The 13517-nt window shown below is 39.2% G+C and overlaps 1 protein-coding gene across 3 annotated transcripts in view; it reads left to right on the top strand.

Moving 5' to 3' along the window:
* AFG2A (AAA ATPase AFG2A) overlaps positions 1 to 12096 on the top strand; it is a 347051-nt gene extending 334955 nt beyond the window's left edge. For 2 of the 3 annotated variants that reach the window (XM_004426516.3, XM_087437655.1), the window contains one exon: positions 11176 to 12096. In XM_004426516.3, coding sequence (XP_004426573.1) covers positions 11176 to 11352 — 177 coding nt within the window. In that variant the 3' untranslated portion in view covers positions 11353 to 12096. The remainder of the gene's footprint in view (positions 1 to 11175) is intronic. The other variant, XM_087437656.1, reaches the window with a different exon arrangement.
* The last annotated feature ends 1421 nt before the right edge of the window (positions 12097 to 13517 follow it).

Raw genomic sequence — 13517 nt, 5'->3', positions numbered from 1 at the left:
TGCTCCCCTACTGTGATAATTCTAGCCAAATTGCATTCTGGCCTAGGTCATCTGGAAAGGGGAAGATAGATATTACTATGAAACATTCATAGGATTTAAGAAGGTTTGAAATATAGTTTCTGTAGAGCAGTGGTTCTTTTTTTTTTTTTTTTTTTTGGTGAGGAAGATTGCCCCTGAGCTAACATCTGTTACCAATCTTTCTCTATTTTGTATGTGGGACGCTGCCACAGCATGGCTTGATGAGTGGTGTGTAGTTCCACACCCAGGATCCAAACCCGTAAACCCCGGGCCATGGAAGTAGCGCACACAAACTTAACCACTACACCACTGGGCCAGCCCCAGAGCAGTGGTTCTTAACCCTTGTAGTTATAGTTCCTTTTTAGAATATGATGAAAGCTTTGAATCCTGTCTCTAGAAAAATACATATACATATAAAAGTTTTCATAGGTTTCAGTATATAGTCTTAGACCCACCTAGATATCCATGGACCCTAGGTTAAGGACCCTTTATTATATGGCCAGTAAACACCCAAAACTGGCGAAGTGGTATTTGAAATAACATCCAGTTCATTATAACAAATAAGATAATGTTGCTTTATTGTTATTTGAATTTAAAACAAAATAATATCAGGTGAGCTTCTAAACAATGGCTTATAAGCAACATAAACATTGTCAGAGGAAACAGAGACCGCCTTAAAAATGTAAAAATAGAGAAGATATATGAATATATACTGGGTGTTTTAGAATATTTTATTTGATGGTGATATCACTTAATATAAATCCATTTTTATTTATTTATGTGCTAGAAGGAAAGAAGAGCTTTCCTTTCTTTCAGGACAATGCTACTGTCGATAAGAATGGCATCCGTAAAATAAGTATAAGATAAATACTCATATTGTCTTCTTATTCCCTGTCACGTGCTAATGATATATTTAGTGTTTGCTCACCAGGACCTATCTTCAGGTGCCCCTTAGCTAGCTACAGATTGTTAAGTCGTTTTTTTCTATTTAACACAGATAGCCATTAACACTATAGTATAATCTTTAAAAGATTTTAGGGATGCCAAGCAAGGCTGCTTATCAGGCTGGACCAGCCTGCAGGTGCTCAGATAATGGACAAGGAGGAAGGAGCTCCTTATAGATTAAGACCGAGTATTGGGGGGTGAAATGAGTGAAGGTCAAAGGGTACAAACGTCCAGTTATAAAATAAATAAGTCCTGGAAATGTAATGTACAGCATGGTGACTATAATTAATAATACTGTATTGCATATTTGAAGGTTGCTAAAAGAGTAGATCTTACAAGTTCTCTTCACGAGAAAAAAAAATTTGTAGCTATGGTGACGGATGTTATATTGTGGTGATTATTTCGCAATATACACATATATCAAATCATTACGTTGTACACCTGAAACTGTTATACATTAATTATATCTAAAAAAAATTACTGCGTATAAAGGTACAAAAAGTTCTAATTCCCAAATATTCCATTCTGAGTGCTTAAAGAGTCCAGAATCCCAAGCTAGACAAGATCCAAAGAAGGGCTACCCAGGACATCCCTGCAGCTACAGGGTTCCTTTTTAGCTTGTTATGGTTCAATTAATGTTAGAAACATTTAAAATTCCCACAGGTGCAGACGGTTGTAGAAATAGTAAGAATAAAAACTTCAGATCTTTCCAGCCCGAAAGCTCTGTGGAATGATCGATTCATTTGTAAATTTTTAAAAAAAGCAAAAACTATTACGGGCTTCTCCATGAGAGTAATAATGAAAGGTTATACACTGAATGTACATATACTTCACCTATATATTTTAGAGACCTCAAAATAACTTTTTTTTATTGATGTCTTAATAGTTTATAACATTGTGAAATTTTGGTTGTACCTTTTTGTTTGTCAATCACCATATACGTGTCTCCCTTCACCCCTTGTGCCCACCCCCTACCCCCATTGCCCCTGATAACCACAATACAGTTTTCTCTGTCCATGTGTTTGTTTATATTCCACATATGAGTGAAATCATACAGTGTTTGTCTTTCTCTTTCTGGCTTATTTCGGTTAACACAATACCCTCCATGTCCATCCATGTTGTTGCAAATGGGACGATTTTGTCTTTTTTTTATGGCTGAGTAGTATTCCATTGTGTATATATACCACATCTTCTTGATCCAGTCATCGGTCGAGGGACACTGGGTTGCTTCCACTTCTTGGCTATAGTGAATAACGCTGCAATGAAGATAGGGGTGCGTAAGCCTCTTTGGATTATTGATTTCAGATCCGTCGGATATATTCCCAGTAGTGGGATAGCTGGATCATAAGGTATTTCTATTTTTAATTTTTTGAAGAATCTCCATACCATTTTCCATAGAGGCTGCACCAGTTTGCATTCCCACCAGCTGTGTATGAGGGTTCCTGTTTCTCCATATCCTCTCCAACATATGTTGTTTTTTGTCTTGGTGATTATAGCCATTCTAACGGGCGTGAGGTGATACCTTAGTGTTGTTTTAATTTGCATTTCCCTGATGATTAGTGATGTTGAACATCTTTTCATATGCCTATTGGCCATCTGTATATCTTCTTTGGAGAAGTGTCTGTTCATTTCCTCTGCCCATTTTTTGATCGGGTTGTTTGTTTTTTTTTGTTGTTCAGTTGTGTGAGTTCTTTATATATTATGGAGATTAACCTCTTGTCAGATATATGTTTTGCAAATATTTTCTCCTGGCTGGTGGGTTGTCTATTCATTTTGATCCTGGTTTCATTTGTCTTGTAGAAGCTCTTTAATCTGACGAAGTCTCATTTGCTTATTTTTTCTTTAGTTTCCCTAGTCTCTAGGCACGTCATCCAAAAAGATTCCTTTATGACCCATGTCAAATAGTGTGTTGCCTATATTTTCTTCTATGAGTTTTATAGTTTCAGGTCTCACCTTCAGGTCTTTGATCCATTTTGAGTTAATTTTTGTGAATGGCGATAGCAGATGGTTCACTTTCATTCTTTTACATATAGCTGTCCAGTTTTCCCAACACGATTTATTGAAGAGACTTTCCTTTCTCCACCGTGTGTTCTTAGCTCCTTGGTCGAAAATTAGCTGTCCGTATATGTGTGGTTTTATTTCTGGGCTTTCAGTTCTGTTCCATTGATCTGTGTGTCTGTTTTTGTACCAGCACTATGCTGTTTTACTATTGCTTGAATCTGTAGATTGCTTTAGGTAATATAGGCATTTTAACTATGTTTATTCTTCCAATCCATGTGCATGGGATGTCTTTCTGTTTCTTTATGTCTTCATCGATTTCTTTCAATAATGTCTTATAGTTTTCCTTGTATACGTCTTTCACCTCCTTGGTAAGATTTATTCCTAGATATTTTATTCTTTTTGATGCAATTGTAAATGGTATTATCTTTTTGAGCTCTCTTTCTGTTAGTTTGTTATTAGCATACAGAAATGCAACTGATTTTTGTAGGTTGGTTTTGTACCCTGCAACTTTGCTGTAGTTGTTGATTATTTCTAACAGTTTTCCAATGGATTCTTTAGGGTTTTCTATATATAAAATCATGTCATCTGCAAATAGTGCGAGTTTCACTTATTTGTTGCCTATTTGGCTTCCTTTTCAAAATAACTTTGTCAGCAAAATTAAGCAACCCAGGGCTTTTTTTTCCCTCTTCTCTAATGTCATTAGACTTTGAACGTGTCTTTCCAGAAATTCTTATTTTCTTTTGACTCAGTGCTATGGATGGTATTCTAGATAGTATGACCTTAACACAATCTCAGGTGGATTAATTATCATAAAGCTCATTTTGCAGACAATCCAAGGTAAGCCCAAGAGCAATAGTTAGGTAATTCCTTAAATCTGAAAATTTTTTGTCCTCCGAAATCCTTACTTGAGGTGGCATTTTAAAGGACCTTAAAAAGTGCCTGTTGCTCCCCCTCTGCATTCCCTTCTCGGACCCTGTTTTATGCTCTGAACTGCTTTCTTTGCAGTTTGGGGCACCCCTGGCCGTTTGTGCCTGTGACAGTCTGACTTCCATCTGCTGCTCTGTGGCCAGGAGCCTGCTGCGCTCCCTTCAGTCACAGCTTTCATGCCCGGCCATTCAGCCACCTTTCAGCGCGTCTCAATGGGGCCAGGGAGAATGGGCACTCGGCATCCACATGAGCACGTAATCTCCCAGGTAGCCTCCTCCTTGAAGCACCTCCAGTGCATGCTATTCGCAAACAGCAGGACACCACTCTCTACTGGGTTCCTAATCCCTCAGAAGCACAGGGGAAGGAGATCACAGGGCTGTGAAAGTGAAAAGAAAAGCGAGTGGGCGGGTAAGCAGGAGCCACACAATGTCAGCCCTGGGCCGCCAGCGGCTGCGCCACAATCAGCGCCAGCTGCAGCCCAATTAAGCTCAACAGGTCACAGGTGTTCCAGACAGAAGATGCTTTTAACAAAACCACTTTCTTGAAAATACCTAAGACTTTTTAAAGCACTGCAGCCCATTTCTCTTGGTGGATTCTTTAAAGCTGTTTGGTACACTTGAAATACAAAGAAGCTGAAAAGCACATTTAGGCCTCACTGGAAGGCGCGCTTTCTTCACGCCAAAAAGCAGGAGCAGCGGCCCAGCTGCGGCCGCAGGGCCTACAGAGAGCAGCTCCGCCTCTGCGTGGATTCCGTGCACAGCTGCCCAAGAAAGGGCTTGGGGCATCTCTCTTCTCCAGCTCCATCTTTCCACATAGTCTGCTCTAGACTGTGCAGTTCATCTACTCATGCAAGAAATTGCTGTGTGGCTGTATCCTTGTACTCATAAATTGTAACCCCTACAATGCAGCTCTAGTTTCTTTATGAAATTTTTAGCAGCCCTGCATGTGCTGATTAAACGAAATATACAAATTCAGCTATCCAGAGCCACTTTGCTCTTCATCTAAGGTCACCCTATAAATAAGCCTTCTCTTCTGAGATATCTAAAACTGCTGACTTCTTTTTCTCCACAGATGTGAGTGCTCCCTGTAGTCTGCAGGGTCAGGTGACAGAACCAAGCAGAACTTCAGAACTTTGTTACCCTTCTGCCTTTCTTGGAGGATACAGTTAATCCCAGAGAGGTAGTTAGGAACTTAGTGGTGAGGGTTACTTTAGAATTTCAGCATCCCTTTTGGAAGTGAGCAGCTCATAGTTCCCCTACTCCGTAGGCCCACTTGCAGCAGCCTCCCCTCTTCCCAATGTCGCATGCCGCTCATGGGTATGTTTGTCATTATCCTCATCTGTTTGCAGTCAATAGAAAAGAAGCGCAGGTACTACCCAGGCCTCACCTGGAAATGGAAGTGAGTGTGCTTAAATTTACTATTGGGTTCCTAATCTCTCAGTGCACCGGAAAAGAAGGTAGTGCTACTGTGAAACTGAAAGAGAACAAGGGAAGGGTTGTAGCACAGGAGGCATGAATACCCAAAATAGTGCCCGACACTTTCAGGTTTTCCTTCCTGTTGATTAGTTTTTGGTAAACAGTCTTTGCCTTGACTATTATTCTTTATCACATCATTTTAAAAAATTATTACTGCCTGCTTAGAAACCATGTTGATTTTAATTTTTGTGATACGCCTGTTTCTATTTTACTAAGCTGAGCCACCTCTTTAAACTCTTCTTGTCTTGTGGATTGGGGGAAAGAACTGTAGGCTATGTATAGGAGGTTTCATTTTTTTTTCCACAGTGAAGTAAGACATTGTTCTTATTCTTCGTGGCATTCAGAATTCTGCACAATTGGCTCTTTTGCCCTTTTGCATTTAAAAGTGAGGTAATTAGATTTCCCAAGGTTCAATGGTCAAGAGCCTTCTCATCCTGGGAAGTTGCTTCCCCACACCCCTCACAAGTGCAGTTGTCTCACGTAATCCAGTTACTGCTGGACTGTTGTTCTAAAGGCCCTGCTGTCTTGGAGGGCAAGCCTAGCGTGAAAATTTATACTCATATGTCCCTTTACTTTCATTGCTGAGTTACTTTTTTCCTGCATTCGAAGACAACTACTATTTTCTTCAGTGACTTTGTTTTGAGTATTTCTAAACATTTTCGTTAAAAATCTTTTCCCTTCCTAACTCTTAGGAACCCAAATATGCCTAAATCTTTCATATGGAGAGTTCTTGCTTATTTTATGTTATTTTTCAGATATATGATAGATCTGTTATTACTACTAAATGATTAGAAAGAGAACTTGTGACATGTTGGCACCAAATAAGTGGGTGTAGTGGGCCACTGAAACAACCACATGTGTCAGTCTAGCTCTGACAGTGAGAGCTTGAGCCCACTCTGCCAGTCTTTCGTCTTGTTTTCTCATTTCCCCAAATGGTGATAATATTTTCACCTTTGCAGCAGGGCATATATATATATCTTAAAAGTTTGGGTATCAATTTTGTAGTCAAAATTGCAAAAGAACACAGAATACACACTCTCAGCTTTACAGAGCCAGCCAAAACATTTTTGCTTCTACAGCCTAATGGCGAAAGCAGCCTTACTGGTAGTTGACTAATAATTTATTTAAATGATCTAATCTGCAGCCTATGGGAGAAGAGGACAAGATGGTGAAGGGATTAGGGGAAAGCTTCCAAAATCCTTTTTACCAAAGATGTTAAGGTGCTCAAGTGCCAAGAGTTTTCTTTCTAAACGGGTTAGTTTAACATTCCAGACAGTCTGTGATTCAAATTTGTCTACTCATCTACACATCTTCTCAGTGAGATTCTTCTGTAGCCTCATGGGAAAAATTCAACTGAATTCCCCCATCACTGAAACAGTTCCAGACTCCATCTGGGTTTGAATGTGATGTCAGCAGAATGATGAGCTGTGTGATCCCTGTATACACCAAATATATATGTGTATATACACACACACACACACATACATATACTTCTTTCATTAGTTTTCTTACAAACTTTAGAGATAGTAATGAGAAGGGCACTAGTTTAAATTGAAAGCTCTTCTTCTCAGTTTCTCTAGTATTCATTGCCAAATAGAAAGATGTATTGGCAAATTTATCTGAAAAGACCTCCTCCCCTTTCCAAAGCTTAATACAGAAAAGAAAATCCCTCAGCAATTAATTGATGCCATATTACTTTCATCAGGTGAGACAATAGATCACTATTTGCACAATTTTTTTTAACAAAGCTGCCATCTCAGTCCTCTAAACCAATATATATTACTGCATTGTTGGTAAATTTGGGGGAATCTTTCTCAATTACAGTGCAGTTTTTTCCAATGACAACACAGCAAAAAAATTCCTGTCCCTTTCTAATAAAATTTGATACCTAAGGAAGCATCCCTCAAAATAACACTGGCATACTTGTATTCTTCCTAAAATTTCTAATTTATGTTACTTCTAAGGAAAGAACTAGATTCAAAGTAGTGCCTCAGACTGAAAGATTGCTTGAGATGAACATACTTCACAGTGTTAAACAACTTTTGTTATTGACTTTATCATTCCAAAAACTTTATTCCAAAAACTTAAGTATAACCGAAAAAGTCTAGGTCATATGAAATATAAGTAAAAATATTACAGGATATTGGCCAAATATGAGAAAAATGCTTATGACATGCACTTTTTGAAAACTTGTTTATACTTAAGGAACTATTCAGTTCAATTCAACAAACGTGCATCAACTGTTTACCTCTCCAGAGCACAAGTGTGTCCTGGGGCTGCTGTGCTTTGACCTCTTTCAGCTGGTCCTCCTCCAGTCTGTCTTGCTCAACCCTTTCCTTTTTCTCTCTATTCTGGAATAGGGGAGAGCAAAAGAAAAAAGGACATGAGATAGGCAAGAACCATGTTGTGCCTTGATTGAGTTGTTTGCATCTCCCGGAGTGTGTGCTGAAGATCACCAGTAACCCTAAAGATAGCCATTTATAGGTGTTCTGCCAAAAACGGAGCAGGGGAAGAGTTCTGTGGGAAACACTGGGTTAAAGAAAATTAAGCAGATCATCATTGCTAGGCTTCACAAAAATCTTTAAAATTCTGTTGTGCATTGTGGGAAACAGAGTATATACTCTGTTACCTAAAACTTGCTTAATCATGAAGTACTTCTTTCCCTAGGAATACACTAATATCTCAAGGGGACGCTGGCATGGGCCATGAGAGCGAGCAGGAAGGCCTCAGTTATCTAGAAAGTATAGTGTCTGGAACTCAGGCCAAAGTAAGAGACCCCAGAGCAAACAGAAACCAGCTGTCATGAAATGGACCTCCTAAGAATACTTCCGCTTTCAAGCTTACCTTTTTATTTGGGTTAGGAGAGAAGAACCAATCATCCAATCAGTTCTTTTCCTTTTGGAATTTCTACGAAGAAGCCCTTTCATTAAGGAGAAAATAAAAACAAAGGCACCTGTAGGAGTGATTCTCTATCTGCTGCTTGTGCATCAGCTGCTTATGAATTGGGTTTAGAGCTTTAGAGATGACTGTCATTGACCAGCCTTCGCTGTCAGTATGGCCCACGTGACTTCTGAAAACTATCATTGTTATTTTTAGTGACATTTTGATGATAGAATTACTCTTTTTTTTTTTTTTTTTAATTCTCCATTTTGGCTCCTGAGGCTAGATCAACGTAATTCCTGGTCTCTTTCTCTCCGCCTTGTTGTTTCTTTGCTTACTTTATTCCTTCTTCTTAGATGCCCTTTCCTTTCCTATATGCATATCTAAATTCTCTCATTCCCACTTTGGTTTATGAAGCAGTAATTTCTCCCTTCTTTCTATACCAAAGCACTTTCCTTCTGTCTTGCTAACGTACCTCTAATACCATGCCACACATGGCAATTAACTAATTTCCATCCCTTACTGGTTTGGGAGCACCAGAAGACAGATGCTATGTCTTGGACATCTCTAGATCCTCCACTTGGCCTCACCTAGTTGTTGCTATTCACACAGTAGCTATTCAGTGGATGTTGATTGATGAAAGTGACTGGTTAATTATTAGTAGTGTCCTATTTCCTCTCAGTTACTGGTTTTATATTACTAAGCAAATATGATAGGGAAATAAAAGTGGCAGAAAGAATTGCCTAATTGACTAGTTTCTCAGGGCATCCCTTGTAAATAAAAAGAAACAGGATAATGCTTATCAAAGCAAGTGTTGCATTCACGCAGTCCTGCCACCCTAGAAGTGCAATCAGCTGTGCTCCTTCTACACAGAGCAAGACACCTTCATATGAGGTCCTTGAGTACCAGTATTCAGCTGCTCTCTTTCCCTTATCATTGTCTCTCAAAGGTTCTAAAGGTCATCTCTATCTAATCCAAACATTTCTCGGTACTCTAGTCAAAACTCTAGGCCACCACCACCTCATACGTGCTCATCTGGCCACTCCATTTGCCATGCTCCCATCAGACTTTGCACATACCCCTATTAGTGAGACCACTGCATTGTACAAAACCTGGGGGCACTAGTCACGTAGCAATTAATTAGTATAGTCATTAGTAATTGACTAGCATGCACAGTAGGTACTCAGTAAATGTTCGTCGCCATTATGCACTGGGTCCAGTATTTTCTGAAGTCAGTCTCAGTTATGAAGTGTGCAAGACAAGGCATTGGTCCAGGGGTGGTGACTTCTCTACTCCACTTAGCCTGAGGAGGGAGCCACATAATGCAAACCTTCCCTGTACCGTCTCAGAGAGAGAGCTAGAACTCCACCTGCCAATAGGAAATTCAGTCTTCTCTGCCTCTTCCAGTGATTCTTCTTCGTACTTTTTAGCCTTGCAACCATTGCTTCAGTTCTTGCACAGATGAAAGAAGTGCTGCTCAGATGGAGGGGAGGAGGGGGTTGAGGCTCTCTCCACCTGGTCCCTTGACCTCCCTTCATGGAGGTCACAAGGTCCGTTTGGAACACAGTGGAACCATTGGATAGCCAGTTTACCATGCTGGGCATTTCCTGTGCTTTTACTGTGCTTATTAATTATCACATCTTGTTTTTAAAATAGCTCTTTTTGCACCAGAATATGCAATGAAGTTGTTTTACTAATCCCTAGAAGTTTTGTTTGTTCCTTCAACAAGTTGGTAACCACTCTTTCTGGAAAAGCATTAACATGCATACCCGCTATAGCCAACTTCAGTGCTCATTAATGAAGCCCAGGACTAATAGTTACATTGTGGTAATTTGACAAAGCCATCTAAATCTATGCATGTTTTTTTGAAAGCACCCTAAACATGCTGCTAAATCCTCTAAAAAGCTACTAAACTGCTTTGGCAGCCATTAGCCCAGCATAACCAGAGGAACTCTTTTCAGTAAGTGAACAAACAGAGAAAATATTCTGAATGGCTGGACAAATGTGTTTCAGCTGGCCCTTTCATTTACCGATATAAGGGTGCAGTCAGTATCAATCACTGTTTTCCCTGTTGCCCTGAAAATCACAATATCTCTTTTCATCCCACAAGCTCTTTTCACCACAGTAATGTGTCTTTAGAATGACACTGGCATCAGCCTGCTTCCGCTGTCTGAAGTCCAGAGAGCTTAAAAACACATTTCAGGATTCAAGACGTGAACCTCCTCCTCTTCCCTTTTCCTACCGCCCACTCTCTCCTCTCTCCCTCTACATCCACTCCACCCTCCCCAGGTTCTTCTCAATTCTTCCAGCTTTCCTTGCTGAGTAAGCAGAATTCACTTCTCTCTTCTAATGCAGCTCCCCAAAGTGAATGCGGACCACTCTATCTGATATTCGTAAGATTTAAGAACTCATTAAAGAGATGCACATAAAGAAGTACTTGTACATGTCGGTAATACATCAAGGGTTGAAAGGAATGTGGAAATTCTATCCTGTGACAAGATGCGCTGATGAGCAGGCCCTCACTGTGTCAGAGTACTCCTTCCTCTGCCGCCCCATCACTTGGTTCCTCCCTGCCCCCACCTCACATACACACTTATCCTTTGTCATCCTGACTAGAAGTATGTGCCTGCACATCTGTTCCACCTTTGCAATTTGTAAGCTCCTTAAGAGCAAATGCCATATCTTATATATCTTTGTGCCACTCCTCATTCTGAGTACTTAATACATTGTTTTGGAATGAAAGTAATTACTTTTTATCCTTTTGAAAACTTAAGTGGAATAACACTTGAAGATAAATTTTAGTAATGTGCTTATAGGTGTAGAAGTTACCACAGATGAATATCTGAAATACTGTATTTCTAAAACACACACAGTATTGTTTTCTCTCTCTTTTTTTTGTTTTTATTTTTATTTGTTTGTTCCGTTTCAGATTATAGCTGTCTGTAGAGAGGCAGCCCTTCTGACTCTGGAAGAAGACATTCAAGCCAGATGCATTATGAGAAGACATTTTACTCAGGCCTTGAGCACTGTGACACCCAGAATTCCTGAATCATTGAAACGTTTATATGAAGATTATCAAGAGAAGAGTGGGCTACATACACTCTGAGAAAATATACGTATTCGTTATGCTAAAAATGCTTTCTAGAGAAAACTTGTTTCTTTTTTAAATTTTGTCTTGAGAATGTCAAAAAAATCCTTAATAAGCAAAGTGTTTGAAATATGTTGACTGGAATGGAGGGGCTTTAGTTCTTCTAGACATTTTAAAACATATGAATACGATGAAAATCTCTGGGCATGTGTTTAAATCAGTTTTATCTGGAAATGTGTGCTGAGTTTTAAAAAGCAAACTTTTAGCTTTTTCATTTTTGACCTGGTTCATTCATCCCATGAAATGCTTTCCTTACTCCAGAAGCCATTTCAGGGCATTCTTAAATGCCAAACCTGTGGGCATCAGCTTTATACAAGAACATAGAAAATGCATGTAGATGAATGTATGGTAAAAAATATTTACAAATCTTTATTTTTGAAGGCCAGCCAATGAGATGGCCAAATGCACCAGCCAGGCTTATGTGGCCTTCTTTCCAAATACGTACTTGTTATAATTCACACCTCCATTTTCACTTTAGCCTTCTTAACCTGTACTTGTGGCAATTAAAAAAAAGGAATTGAGTTATTTCATATACTATAATGCCCTTATGAAAGTTTAAAAAATTGGAAATATAAGCCCAGTCCAGGCCTAGAGCAGTAGACTTGGTTTTTTTCATAGAATGCCATAAATAAATCATATGAAGTGTTCCATGTTTTAGCTTGTACACATTTTCAGGTTACCAATAAACTTTTTCAGTTCAAAGATGTTGCATTCTAAATATGTGTATTTGTGCTCCTAATTATTTATCCTTGGGATTTCTTGACACCTTAATACTCCATAAATATCCTTGAAAGAGCTGTTGAAAATTGATTCCCTGGCTTCTAGTTCAGAAGCTGGCAGTGGAAAGAATGTACACGTAAACGTGGTCACTGTAGATCTTTGAAAATTCCCAGAAAGACAAGTGAGGTGAGAAATACCCAATTATCAAAATAACAGGCTATACAGTTATGTGGTGGCAGATGTTCTGGAGTCATGTCTCAGCTATTTCATCCTTTAACTATCAGAAATAGGTTTGCAAGGCTTTTTTCTTAAACTACATTGGTTTATTAGTACAGAAAACCACTCAAGGGACATAGAATATTACTACTATTTAGACATGTGCTGTGAAAGATAACAGACACTAGTCACATGTGGCTATTTAAGTTTAAATTTTAATTGCAATTAAATAATATTAAAAATTTTGTTCATCAGACATGTTAGCCACGTTTCAATAGCCACATGTGACAAGTGTCTGCCATATTGGACAGAATAGATTGTAGAATATTTTCATCACTGAGAAAGTTCTGTTGGACTCTTGATTTAGAAAATAAGGCTTACACATTGAAATAAATAGAACCTCAAAATTACGGTTGTGCTTCCCATTTTCCCTTTAGTTATCAGAGAATTATAACTTCTTCCCTATAAGTGCTGAGGACACAAGAAAATAAGAGAAAAATCCCCAAAGGGCTAAACAGGAAAAGTAAAGAAATCCCATTGCCAATAAAATAAGAACCAGAACAGTAAGCTTGCACCAACCCTCAATTCTCTCAGGCTGGGGACTGAGTGGTGGGAGGAGGGTGGCAATCCCAATCAGGAAGGAATTTATGATGTTAATGGCCACTCAGACTCTTCAGTCCATATGATATATGAAGTTATAACTGAGCCTCATACATAATGCCCAGATCTTTAAAGACCAACACCTTCAGTGTAAGGGCAGACTAGAAAAGAAGTCTTCCCTCTGGCCAGGGAGACCACAAGGAGCCTCTTTTGACTTAGTCTGTGCTTTGGATTAAAAAAGAAAGAAAGAAGCCACTCTGAGAATTCAGAGTATGGGCTCATACACCTGAACATAGCTTCAGGGTTTGAATTCACATGACCTTTGTGATTCAGAAGCTCAAAACATGGATTCAAGCTAGAAACACCCTTGGGGCCACTAACAGTTGAACTCATTGGAGAAATATATCCTCATCCCAGCCACACAGGATTCCAACAGCTAAAACCCTGCTTTAAGACTTTATAATCCCAAAGGATGTGGAGCAGTGGAGCCTCACACTTGGCTGGTGGAGCATAGTAAACTGGTACAGCCGCTTTGGAAAGCAACTAGCATATCTAGTAATATTGAAGACCCTATAATCCAACAGTTC

The sequence above is a fragment of the Ceratotherium simum genome, chromosome 12 (genome assembly GCF_057802395.1).
Source record: "Ceratotherium simum simum isolate JZ-2026a chromosome 12, ASM5780239v1, whole genome shotgun sequence".
In the NCBI taxonomy this organism is placed as follows: Eukaryota; Metazoa; Chordata; class Mammalia; order Perissodactyla; family Rhinocerotidae; genus Ceratotherium; species Ceratotherium simum.
Note: the sequence above shows the minus strand (reverse complement) of the source record. Positions and strands in the feature narration are given on the sequence as shown.